The sequence below is a fragment of the Elephantulus edwardii genome, unplaced genomic scaffold (assembly GCF_000299155.1).
Source record: "Elephantulus edwardii isolate Elephantulus edwardi_28Jun2011 unplaced genomic scaffold, EleEdw1.0 scaffold00260, whole genome shotgun sequence".
NCBI lineage: Eukaryota > Metazoa > Chordata > Mammalia > Macroscelidea > Macroscelididae > Elephantulus > Elephantulus edwardii.
Window position 1 is genome coordinate 2,144,910 of NW_006400010.1, and position 13,933 is coordinate 2,158,842.

General features: G+C 41.0%; 1 protein-coding gene across 1 annotated transcript in view; it reads right to left on the minus strand.

The window, feature by feature from the left end:
• Window positions 1–353: 353 nt before the first annotated feature.
• Window positions 354–13,933, minus strand: part of LOC102875216 (small muscular protein-like) — a 36,310-nt gene continuing 22,730 nt past the window's right edge. The window contains exons 3-4 of the mRNA XM_006899528.1: window positions 10,080–10,166; window positions 354–497 (exon numbers count right to left, since the gene is read on the minus strand). Of these exons, the coding sequence (XP_006899590.1) occupies window positions 363–497; window positions 10,080–10,166 (222 nt within the window). The 3' untranslated portion in view covers window positions 354–362. The remainder of the gene's footprint in view (window positions 498–10,079; window positions 10,167–13,933) is intronic.

Consider the following 13,933-nt stretch of genomic DNA (forward strand, 5'->3'; position numbering starts at 1 on the left):
AGAAATACTGGTCTGAATTAAAGTACAAACAAAACCACTGTCATTGAGCCAGTTACAACTCATGTATGACTCTATAGAATAGAACTGTCTCAGATTTCAAGGCTGTAATTGTCACAGAAGCACACTGCTACATCTTTCTTCCACGGAGTGACTGCTATGCTCCAACCATCTTAACATTTTGGTTATCAGTCAAATACAAAACCACAGTGCTACCAGGGTTTGCTGGATTGAGGGCCTAAAGGCCTTGGGAGTTAATTGCAGACTCCTTCTGTGAAAGGCCTCCTAAACCATTTTATAATCATGGGTCTTTTTAAAACAAAGGAACTTCCCCCCCCCTTACCTTTTTTTTTCCCTTCTTTCAACTACTGTTCAGCTTTGGGGACATATTTCAGTTCACTTTTAATATTCTGGATCTCCGATAGGTTGACTGCAGGTCCTGGAAGTTTCTTTGCTCCTGGAATTGTCTTCTTTTCCTCATCTGAAGGAGGAGGAACACCCTGAAGAGAAAAGAAAATAAATTCAGCCCATAACATTTGGTCTCTCTGGGTCACAGATAGAAACCAGAAAGAAATTAAAGCAAGAATCTCATCAGAGTATGATTCTGGCAAAGGGACTTCCTCTTAAGCTCTTGGGACAGCCTCAGCAATTCAGTAGGACCTCCTGAATATTAAGGAGGAATGTGGAAAAAGTGGGAGAAGAAAACAATAGAGTACTGTTCAGTGTTTGATAACTTAGAGAACAACCACTAGTTAGAAGGAAGTATGTTTCTGAGATAACATACATGATCACATTATTGTGGTATTCTATGACCATAATATGCTTGAGGAACTGACATTGGTGGAACGTGAGTGCAGGGCTGGCTTGAACAATAACTGAGACCAGAAGTTTTACAACCTCTTGTTCAAGACGAGGAGCTGAAAGCCTCAGTTGCAGTGACATCTTTCAGAAACATAAATAAACTGACATTGACATATGTAGGCCATCTTTGAATATGGGCAAGAGAGGGCGTAACAGAGGTGCTCTCCTGCTTTGGAAAGTGTTTCAAATATTCTCCCATTTGTTGGCTTTGTGTTTATATCACAGCTTTAGGACAAGACCATAGCCTATACTTTTTGTGTGTCTTCCAATGCTTGGCATAGATTACTCAATTCAGCTTATTGATTATTGGTTACCTTGTACATGCACCACAAACATGTTAATTGTTGTTGTTAATTGCCGTCAAGTTGAGCATAACTCATATTGACCCTATGAACAAAATGCCTGAAGCCTTTCTATAACTATCGTTATTTACCAAAGTTCGTAGCGTTTCCAAGAGGCATGTGGTTTAGGAAGTGGATGCCACTCCTGTTTCCAAACCTGTCTTAACCTGGGAGTTCCACCAAACACTGTGAAGCATGGATAACAATTATGGCATTTGTCACCCTAATGATACATGCACAGCAACCACAGGTTACCTCAGTACAGCAAATTGACAGAAGAGTGCTGTATCATTTAGAAGAATGTTCCTCTAAGATATAATAACAACCGACTTTTAAATGCAAAGGCCCTACCCAAGGTCTTGTTGACTCAAAGTAAGAGGCTTAAATAAAAAACAACCAATATAGTATGATGATGTTGTTGTTGTTTGCCGTTGAGTCACTAGTGACATATAGCAACCCTATGTACATGTTAATAATGACTACAGAATAACATCTGTTACTGTGTGTGGCTCATAAAACTACAAGTCATTACTTAAGTAATGGAAGCTCACCTTTAGCCCAGTCTCCTATTTAGTAGAGTTTGAGTCAGAGAGGCATGTTCTCTGCCATTGTGGAAGGAAAGTGTTGAAAGAACATTCAATCATGATCACCGTGGCAGCCATGAGAACTCGACTCAGGAAACTTTACTACTGGAACAGGGATTGAATGACAGCCCCAACAGCTTCCCCTGGCCTGCAGTCCACCTCTCTCCACAGTGAGGTCACCATTCCCACAGCTGCTCAGGCCAGTGGCTGAAGACAGCAGGTACGTGGAAAGGGTGGGACTCCTCTGCTGACTGACTTTGGCTCAAGGACTCCTTGATGGCCTTGGAAAGGGGTGAGACTCCTCTAGTGAGTGACCTTGGCTCAAGGACTCGCAGATGGCCCTGGGAATTCTCTCACAGCACAGCAGTCTTAGGTGTTTCTTCTCAACAGTCCTTCCTACCCTTCCTGTTCCACCTCCTTCTCCTTCTGGAGTGTATGTCAGAGGATGGCTGACAACTCTCAGTCTCCTGTGGTTCCTGCCCATTTTTCCTCCCAGCTGTTTCCCTCAATAAATATCTTTTTGTCTCATATCATCTTTAGGGATTTCTTGTGGCATAGTGTGTTCTTTGTTGGGCTGTTAAGTAAAACGTCAGTGATTCAGTGAGTTCTGGTGGTCTAGTGGCAAGAAGCTGCACTGCAGTCCCAGAGGTCTGTGGTTTAAATCCACCAGATGCTCTGCTGGAGAAGGTGGGACAAATCTCCTCTTGTACCAGTCAGATCCTAGTTGATGCTACACACACAAAATAATAAAATAAAAATTTTTTAAAGAAAAGGTCAGTGATTCAAATCTACCAGGTGCTCATTTGGAAACAAATAGGCAGTCAGCTCCAATACAGATTTACAGCCTCAGAAACCAGAAGGAAGTTTGCCATGAGTTGAAATTGCTTCTGGAAGGACCCAAACTAGCACAATCGCTCATGCATAAAATGACTGATGGAGAGTAAACCAACGAGGTTCAAGTCCCGTACCCCACCCAGCTGCTCTTGGCTCTGACTCACAGCGTCCACATATGCAACAGAAGGAAGCACTGCCTGATCCTGTGCCATCTTCACAGTCTCTCCTGTGCTGAGCCTGCTGTTGCAGTTACTATGTCATTCCCTCCCATTGAGGATGTTCCACATTTCCAAGCATGATGTCCTTTTCCAAGAAACTTAAATGCCAGCAAGTCAAGTAGAGCTCATAGCAACTCTATAAACAACCTTGCTGTATCCTGTATTGTCCTCATCATCTCTGACTTACTTGAACCCATTGCTACAGTTCATTGCTATCGATCAATCTCATTTAGGATCTTCCTCTGCGCTGACACACCACCTTTCCAATCAAGATGTCCCTTTCCTTTGAGTAGCCTCTCCTAACAACATGTCCAGCGTATGTGATAGCAAGCTTCACTATCCTTGTTTCTAGGGAGCACCCAGGTTGCAGTTCCAAGAAACTAGGCAGCCTATTATGGGGCATTAACACTGATGCTGTGTTTGCATCACCAGCTGGCTCCCATGTCTTATTCACACCCCAAGGAGAAAAGGAAGAAAGTATTCAACCATTCTCAAATTCCAGCACTTTAGTTGGTAGACTCATCCTTTGTAGAACCATTTTTAATTTCACATTCAAGAGGATGAGATGAGTAAAGCTATAAAATATTGAAGTACTGTTCTATTAAAGGCAGTAGTCATCTTCTCTGCATCTGGCACAGTACTGACAAAATAGCAAACACTTCACCCACACAAAATGATAAAATAACTCAATGTAAACTATGCTCATTGCAGAGATCTGGAAAATACTTTTAGCCCAGGTTAATGTACAAATCCATAGGATCGGCTCTTTGATCATACATGCAGTCCATCCATTTATAAACACAGATGTAAAAACAGTCACTAAAATGGTTAAACACCCAGTTAGAAGACTATGTATTCCAAAATATTCTTCACCAGGCTTTTGGAAAGAAAATTTTGACAAGGCTAGAAAGTAGTAGGTTTGTTTTCTTTTTATTTTTTTCAATGTGTGTAGCAGTGAGAAGAATAATGTTCCCTCACAAATGTTCCCACGGTTGTTAGGTGGGTAGAGTTTAACAAGGAAGCATGAAGGGAAAAATGTCTCCAATCCTTTTTGTTTAAGTCCTCGGTAAGATAGCGTTCACTATCTTTTAGCATCAAAACGTGAAGTATTGGCAAAGTTACTATGGCAAACCCAGTGTGTGTAGTTATATATACAGGTGCAAAAGCTTGTTGGGTGAGCATACACAGGTGAATAATTACAGATTTTTTGTATTAGCCATTTTCATGTTATTAAAAACTCAATGGACTGTGTTTATAATTATTATCATCATCAAGGTAAGACTTTTAGAAATTGATTTGGCCAGATTGCCTATAAAAGAGAATTATAAGTGGATCTATTTCATAATTAGACATTACGATAGTGGCTTGGGATGAATGATGATGAATGATGATGAATATTCTTAATTGACGGTCTTCTTTTAAAATGTAATAAGATGAGTGCTTTTGCAACATGTTACATGTCATCATTGGCATGAAACAAAATGCATGCAAATTGGTGAGTGGAAAATTTTGCTTTAACAGTTTGCTTTGTAAATGTTTCTCATAGCCCAGTTTTTTAAAATAAAAAAAACCAACCCAGTATGGGAATCAGATTGAATTTCTTCTCGGAATCCCTTATGATAAGAATTAAAATTTCAGACATGACCAAGCAGGTTCTATTTGGCTGCTGCTGCTGTTACTGCCAGCTGTCGAGGCCACTGTAGAGACTTTATGAACAACAGATTTGAACTTTGCTCTATCCTGAACCATCCTCATCATCCCCATCACATTAGAGCCCGTTGTTAGAGTCACCATGTCAGTGCTTCTCATTGATGGTCTTCCTCTCCTTCGATGACTCCCTGCCTTTCCAAGCATGATGTCATTTTTCAAGGACTAGCCCCTTCTAAAACAATACCCAAAGTATGTGAAGTGAGGGAGGATTCACCATCCTTCCCTCTAAGGAGCATCATGGCTGCACCCTGTCCAAGACATATGTGTTTATTCTCTTGACAGTCCATGAGCTATGTAGTACTCTTCTCCAGCACCACAGATCAAAGGCATCTACTATCATTTTTATTCACACTATCATCTTTATTCACTATACGACTCTCAGACACATGTTGTTGAGTGTCGTCGAATCGTAGACAACTCATAGCGACCCTATGAACAAAATACCTGAACGCTTGTATAACTTTCATCATTTCTCCATGTTCATAGAGTTTCTGGAGGCAAGCTATTTCAGAAGTGGATGCCACTCCTGCTTCCAAGCTTGTTTTAATCGGGGGAGCTCCACCAAACACTGTCCACCATGGGTAACCATTATCACATTTGACACATCAGTGACCCAGTGTTCAGCATCACAGCAATCACGAGTTACCTCTGTACAGCAAATGGACAGACCAGTGCTATACCACTTAGAAGAATGTTTGACCAAAAACAGCTAAAACCAGGCCTAAGGGCTGCTGATTAAAATCACCCACCTTTGGCCTGGTAGCATCACTCTCTGTTCACTAGGCCAACTGAGCTCTCTCTATGTTGTTGTTGCTATACAGAGATAATGGTTCTCAGATGCATAGAAAGGTAAAAAAGACCATGGCTCAGATCAGACATACCTGTCTTTAAGATTACATCCTCATTCTTCACTTAGGAGAGGTCCCTGACTGCACATTTTCCCAGTGTAGTATGTCCTCTGATCTCCTGACTGCTGGTATCAAGGTTTTGGATTGTGGATCCAAGTAAAATTAAATCACTGACAGCTTCAGTGTTTTCTCCATCTATCATGATTTTGCCTATTGCCCTAGTGGTGAGGATTTTCATGTTCTTCTTGATGTTGCAGTGTAATCCATATTGAAGGCTGCAGTCTTTTCAGCAGCAAATATTTCAAGTCCTCCTCACTTTCAGCAAGCAAGGTAGTGTCATCTTTAAAATACAGATTGTTGATGAGCCTTCCTCTAATCCTGATGCCACATTCTTCTCGAATGCTTTGCTCAGCGTAGAGACTGAACAAAAATGGTGAAAGGATACAACTCTGAGGTACAGCTTTCTCGATTTTAAACCATGTAGTGTTCCCTTGATCTGTTCACATGACAGGTTCTTGGTCTAGGTCTAGGTTTCACATGAGCACAATTTAGTATTCTGGGATTCCTGTTCTTCTCAATGCTAGCCACAATTTGTTCTGATCCACGTAGTCAAATGCCTTTGTATAGTTGATAAAACACAAGTGGATATCCTTCTGGTATTCTCTGCTTTCAACCATGATTTATCTCAAATCAGCATTGAAATCCCTTGTGCCACTGTGTCTTCTAAATCCAGCATGAACTTTTAGTTCCTTGTTGATGTTTTAGCCATTTTTAATAATTTCAGTAAGATTTTACTTGCATGTGGTACTAATGATAGTGCTTGATAATTTCCACATTCTATTGAATCACCTTTTCAGGAATGAGAACAAACACAGATCACCTCCAGTCTTTTGGCCAGGTCTTGATCTTCCAAATTTCTTGGACAAGCATGGTGAACACTTTTAGATCTCCATCAGTTTGTTGAACAAGGTCAATTGGTATTCTGTCAGATCTTTGTCTTATTTTTTGCCAATTTCTTCGTTGTACCCTGGACTTCTTCCTCAATCACCATTGGCTCTTAATCACTTCCTGAAATGGTTCCATATCAGACAATTCTTTTTGGTACAATGACTCTGCATATTCTCTTCATCTTCTTTTGATACTTCCTGGAAAATTAAGGATTTTGCTTATGGCATCCCTCAAGTGCAACTCGAGGTTTGAGTATGTTTTTCACTTCCTTCATCTTGAGGTGTGCCAAGAGAGTTCTTCCCTTCTTGTTTTCTAAGTCCAGCTCTTTGCACATATCCTTATAATACTTTGCTTTGTCTTCTTGAGCTACCCTTTGAAAGCCTCTGTTAATCTGCCTCTTTTGTGCAATACTTCCCTTTATTTTGGCTTCTCGATGTTCTAGCACAATTTTCAGAGTCTCTTGTGACATTAATTTTGGTCTTTTCTTGCTCCACTGTCTTTTTTTTTTTTCTTGCTTTGTGAATAATATCCTTGACGTTATTCCACAGCTCAGCTCATCTTTGACCATTAGTGTTCAGTGCCTCAAACCCATTTTTGAGAGGGTTTTCAAAGTCAACTGGGATATATTCAAGATTTTATTTTTGTTTTATGGAATTATTATTATTATTATTACTACTACTCAGTTTCAGTTTGAACTTACACCTAAGCACTTAATGGTCTCTTCCACAGTCAGCACCTGGCCTTAGTTTTGACTGCTAATATTGAGCTGCTCTTAACAGTTCGTTCCACAAATGTTATTTGCCTAAGCTATTCTTCTTTCTTTCTTAAGTAGATATTCAAATAGAGATGAGACATGTAAGAAATTAATTGGTTAAGTTAAAGAGAGAAGCCACATAAATCACAATATCAAATAAACTTAGTTTAAAAATGGCTGCTGTAAAGGCCTCCATTAGAAGTGGTCACATATTTGTAGAATTTGGAAACATGATATCCATTCTCCAGCTATTTCTCTTCCATTCTGTTTACTAACAACTTCTTTACCCTCAACTCTCTTATCTGGGGACATAAAGTTACTGCTCAAATACTGACCCAAAATAAACAGGCAAAAAAATCCAGTGCCCTTGAATTGATTTCAGCTCATAGTGACCCTCCCATCAGGTTTCCAAGGCTGTACATCTTTGCAGGAGGGGACTGTCCCATTTTTCTCCCACATAGCAAGTTGGGAGATTTCAAACTGCCTTGCAACTGGCAGTCCAACACATAACACACTGCCAGTAATAATAAGGAGCAGGTGTACTCTTTGCAGTCCTAAGTTATATGTACTGTTCACTTAGTTAACATATCAACTCTATCGGGTAAATATTATTCTTCTTATTCCTGTTTTACAGATAGAGCTGTAATGGTGTAGTCCATAGGTATTTGTGGTGCTCTGTGCTCTCTGGCAGGGACTTCTTTGGCCTAGGGGTAAGAACCTGCACTGTGATCCTGAAGGCATGTGGTTTGAATCCACCAGGATGAGCAGTCTCCTCCTGTGCAGTTAACTCCCTCTGAAAACTCACCAGAGGGTCAGCTATGGGTTGGTTATGACTCGACAGTACTCAACAAAAACAACATGCTCTCTGGCAGTTCGAATCCACCATCAGTGCTGTAGGTTAAATATGGGCAATCTCCTACTGTTCAGTTATAGCCTTGGAAGACCCACTGTAGGATCAACTAAGAGTTGGTTCCATCTTGAGGGCAATGAGTTGAGTTTTATTTTACAAATGAGGAAACTGAGACACAAGAAACTTGCCTCAGTCTACACAGCTTGGAAGTGGAGTGTTAAATGATGTGTTTATATTTTGTAATGTAGAGACAGAACTCATTAGTAGAACATCCCAGTATGATATTTTGTAGCTAGATTTCAGTCCAAAAGAGAGCTTTGAGAGGCAGATATTTGAGAGGAACTTAAAGCAAGCAGCTGCCTGGTCTTATCCAAAATACCAGCCCTGCTTGTAAAAATTTATCCACCAGGCCTCTGTGTCAGGCACACTTCTCTGGCAGGGCCAAGTCAGTGAGCAGAGCAAAGGGCTCATCAGAGAGCATAGGTGGGGCAGAGACACAGACCGAGCCTGGCTCCCTGCTAAGTTGCATCCTTTTCATGTCTGAGAGGGTTTCACACTCAAAAATCGTCCAAATTTAGACCAGTGCCTACTGGCTGTGAAAGAAATGGCCTGTTCTGTTTAGGGGTGGGATGTTATGCTCTACTTTACACAAAAACTATCTTAGTTAAAGGCTAGGTGATAGATCCTAAGCCTAACAATGTAAGAAATTTCAAGCTTGCAAACTGAATGTTAAGGAAAAATGTGAGTTGTATAAATTATTTCTTTGTTACCAGAAGGGAGCAATCCCTAGAGAAAAACAACGTGCTTGGTAAAGTAGAGCGTCAGTGAAAAAGAGGAAGACCTTCAACAAAATGGATTTTCACTGTGGCTTTGACAATGGGCTTAAACACCACAATGATTGTGAAGATAGTGGTGCACGAGGCAGCATTACATTCGATTGTATGAGATCTTTATTATTTGGAACTGATTGAGTGGGCCCCTAGCAACAGCAACAACAAAAGCACAGGGGAGATGTCTTTCTCCAAGGACTGGAGCCTCCTGATAACATGGCCAAAGATTCACCATGAAGCAATAGAATGTGAAAATATAGAAACATAAATGCACGGAAGGGCCAGTTCTTCTCAAATGAAAGGCACAAAATTTGTATTCAGCAAAGATTGTTGAGTGGCTAAAATTCTCTAGAACTTGGATACTCCTTCTTCTGATAGGAGGGTCAAACTACCAGTTTAGAACCACAGCAAGAATATTTGCAGGGGGAGGGGGTGAGAAGGATAACTGCAGGGCAGAAAAACTTTATTAGAAAAGTAAAAATGGTGACATGTATTCTTCGGGGACCTAAAAACAAAAAACACCACACCATAATTATCACCTGCAAGAGTTAAAACAACTCTTATAAAAAGGTTTGCTATGCCTCTGGTTTCATTTTAATCCATTTCCTTTACTTGATGCTAGTGAAATGATTTCAAATTTTTACCTGTTTCTCCAGAATCAGAACTTTCTGGTTTCCCCCAAAAACTCACAACTGAGGAAGAAATATGACATCTGGGAAGGAATGCTTCTCTATTTCTTGTACTTGTGTTTCAGCTTAGCAATTTCGAGCTCCATTTTAGCAGACCAGGCAGTTGGATTCGAGGGAGAAGTGAAGAATTAGAAAGGCATGCCGGGTGGGCTTCCTCAGCAAGTTCTCTGACCTATCAAGAAATGGGCCTTTTTTTTTGTTTGTTTGAACTCATGACTAATTGAACAGACTTACTCTTCTCCCTTCCACCCGGTTTCATGCTTCATCAGAAGCTGCACTAAACACATCCTGGTCTGTGAGATGCCAGACTCACACTATTCACAGAAACTTATCAGCAATCTAGGAACTAGTTGCTGGGCCAGGGCATCCCAGAGGCTTTGCTCTCCCTCCCCCAGGCACACACAACCAGGTGACAAACTCAGTATCGCCAAGGCAGGGAAATGCTGCTGAGGGGAAGGAGGAGGGGGAGTGTGTTTCATAGCTGATTGAGTAGGGTGACCAGAGAAATGTGTGCACTGTAGCATAGTTCTCTGTCTCTCCCTTGCCCTCCCACACCTAACCCCCCCTCTAGTGAGCAGAAACACTGCTGAGCTCTGCTCTCCATCTTGTTCTCACCTCCTCAGTCTCAGGGGTACATTCTTTTCTTCTGGGGGGTTGTCCAGCTCCTGGCCGGAAGGCTCCCATTGGGATGTTAATATTTGCCTACAAGAGAAAAAAAAGGAAGCTTTCATTTATTTATGCTTAATCCAGTTGCTATGGTACTGTTGTTTTAATTTTTTATTGCCTTTGAGTAAGAGTTTATGGAGCACACTAGTTTCCCATCATCTGATTGATGTACATTCTGTTTCATGACCTTGCTTGCCATCTTCCGAATGTAACAGCACCCTTCTCACTCCCTACCTTGGTTCCCTTTTTCCATTTGTCCTTGTTTCCTGACTCATCTGCCTTCGAAACTTTGGGGACAAATGCTTCCCTGTTGGATTTGTATGGTTAAATGTTTTGAAGTGCAGAAAGAAGTTGTGATGACACTCTCCTATAGTAACCTTTGTAAGAAAAAATGCACCTGAAGATTACATATTCAAAGCTTTTTACTACAGGGAAAGTACTATCATGACAGGACAAAAATATCCAAAGAAAAATTTGTCTCCATTTATAACATTTTCTGACACCCATCCTTAGACTTGCATGCTGCATGTAGCCCTGGTGGTGACATGTGTAAGTGTTGGTCTGCTAACTGAAAGGGTGTCTCCCATTAAGATTTATAGCCACCGACACTTGATGGAGGATTGCCATGAGTTGTAACCAATTCACTGGCAGTGAGTTTGTCTTGGGGTGTCTAAAGAAAAAGCAGCTATGGTGGTACAGTGGTTAAGCGCTAAGCTACTAGTTGCTCTGTGGGAGAAAGATGAGGCATATTCAGCTTCAGTAAAGATTACAAATTGGAAACCCTGCTGGCAATTTCCCTCTGTCCTAAAGGGTTGCTTGGGGTGTTGAGAATCAGCTGGAGGCAAAGAGGCTTGAATGGAAGGATGTGAAGACAGTTTGTTCTGGCTATTGCACACCTGTGGGTGGAGCCTAGTATTTTCCTTTATAGTATGGAAAACATAATGCTTATAAAAGAGCATACACGGCACTCAAACCAGCTGTGCCACCAGGGCTTAGCCTCTTGTTACATCCCTGTAGTTGACACTCTACCATGACAGGTACCCTTTATATCACGATTCTTGTCATTAATACAACATACCAGTCTCCATCAGTGGTAAACATAAAATAGTATCTCGTAAAAATGAAATATTCTAACCTTTCAGTTATATAAAGAATGTTGTTGTTGTTCTTAAATGGTCATCAGTCATTTCCAACACACAGTGGCCCAGGTGACAGAAGAGAACTGTGCCCCATTGGGTTTTCTGGGCTAGAATCTTTATGGGAGCAGATGGCCGTTCTTTTTCCCTCAGAGTGGTGTCTGGGTTTCAGCTGCTAGTCTTAGAGTAAGCAGCCAAGCATATGACTGTTGCACTACCAGAGCACCTAGAACGGACTGACACACTCATTGGAACTTGGGGCAGAGAATTTGGTCCCAATTTGGTGTGAAAGGAAAAATACTTAATGCAGAGCAAAAGAAAAAGTCCGCAACTAGTAGTATCGCTCCCATAAAACCAGCACTACAAAGTTTCTTTTTTAAAGTAGAGCACAATTTTTGTCCCCTTCAGATAAACTGTTGCCTTATGAGTCATTTTATATGTGGGTTTGAAAAATTGAAATTTCACTTTGATGTTATGCATAAAAATGATGCCTGAACAAAAGAAGCAAAATGTTTAGTTACTTTGTGTCTCACAGTTTGGATGATTATGCTGTCATACCAAAAATGATTTTACTTTTCCATAATTTTTGACTCATGTACTTATAACTTGTTAGTCAAATTTGTGTCTTCTAGGTTGCAACACCCCCATGATACATCTTCTAGGATATGAACATGTACGGCCAAGCACAATCAATAAGAGTGCATCTAAATTCCAGAATCAATCTCCATAATAGTCTATGTGTTTCCTACTGCCAAAGGGGCCCTTTAGAGTAGTGAGAGAAGATCTTCACCCTGAAACCCACAGCATCCCTTTTCAGCAGGAAGTACAGGGTGAAGTCTCTCTCAGGGAGGAGTCATAGGGAATGGCAAAGGACACACCGACAAAGGAGATTAATCAGAACTGACTTTGACAAGCACTGTGGCAATTGGACAATTAAAACAGACATCCGGATGGCGGGGAAGAAGAACAAACTGGGGAGGAGGGTGGAGAGAATGGTGCGGCAGTGAAGGAGTGAAAGCCCAGAATCCCTGTGAATGTTCATTGAAACTAATAAAATTTAATAATAATTAAAAAAAATGATTAGGAACTTCCTGGTACAAGCTCTGTTGCCAAGGGAGTGTTTAACCCACGGGAAATATCCATTGCCCACATTAATGCACACTTGTGCGAGATGGCGAATCTATGTTCTAGTCCCATCAAGAGCAAGCAGTGACTTTTCTCACGTGTCTAACAGATGTCCGTATGTGTGGCAGAGCTCAGCTTGTGACCAGCTACCATCGTAAACTAGGGATTAAAACATTAGCTAAGCCCCTACCCACCACAATTCACCTTAGCCACCCAAAACATGAAAACAAAGCCAAAAAAACTACAAGTTAAGCATGGGTTGTCCTAATAGTTCCATCACACACAAAAAAAAACCCTCTGAGGTTAATGATACCATCTTTACTCTTCCAGATAAGAAACTGACTCAGAGTCACACAAATAGTAGAAAGAAAAGCCAGGCTTCCCGAAGTGGCCTTAGAGATGGATCTTTTCACAGTACCAAATCAGGCTCCAAAGAGCTCTTGTTAAGAGCTAAAATTCTCTTAAATTAGTTCTAAAATGGCAGCTCTAATGGACCTCGAAAGGGGTTGGACACACAAAACAGATGATTCCAGAAGTGGTGCCAAAGAAAAGCCACATTGAAAATTGAGCCATTAATCCCTTGACTTTCTTACTTGGAGAGAGTTTCATTCTTTAAAGCATTACTCAAGAAATCAGGCACCTATGTGGGACTTTTCACAGCACATATTAACAGGAACCAAGGCCATTGTTAACCCAGGAACCAAACTGAGTCAATTCCAACTCAGTGACCCTAAAGGGAGGGACACAACTGTCATGCAAGGTTTTCAAGGCTGTAGCCATTACAAAAGTAAGCTGCCTCATCTTACTCGTGGAGTTTGAAGTGATGACTGTTTGGTTAGCAGGCAACCTAGTGCTTTAAACATGGAAGAGCTACAGCATCCTGAAAGCATGTTAAGTACTGATTATGATGATACACCTGTAAGGAAACTGAAGAGGAGGCTTTGAGACTCATGTAAACTATGAGACACAATACACTGATAATAAGATGGTTAGAAAGATTTCATTAATTGGAGGGTAGTGATATTTGAGTACATTAAAAAGGAAACTATTTATAAGAAAACTTTCTTGTAATTTGAATTTGATTGAAATATATAGACCTCTTGCTATCTCGACGGCATGTAACAACAATAACAATGACGACATAGAGCTATGTTGGCCTAGTGGAAAGGAAGTTATGCTACCAAGCTGAAGGTGGGTGATTTTCATCTGTGGCCCTCGGCCAGGTTCAAATTGTTTTCTGTCAGACATTCTTCTAGGTGGTATAGCACTGGTCTGTGCGTTGCTGTACAGAGGTAACTCGTTGTTCCTGTGATGCTGAAGCCTGTGACAGTGATGTGCCAATCGTGGTAATGGTTACCCATGGTGGACAGTGTTTGCTGGAGCTTCCCGACTAAAACAAGCCTGGAAGCAGGAGCAGCATCCACTTCCGAAATGGTTTGCCTCCAGAAACTCTATGTACGAAAAGTGCTCAGGCCTTTCGTTCATAGGGTCGCTACAACTCAATGGCACCTAACACATTGCTCTCTATTTTCATTTCATTAG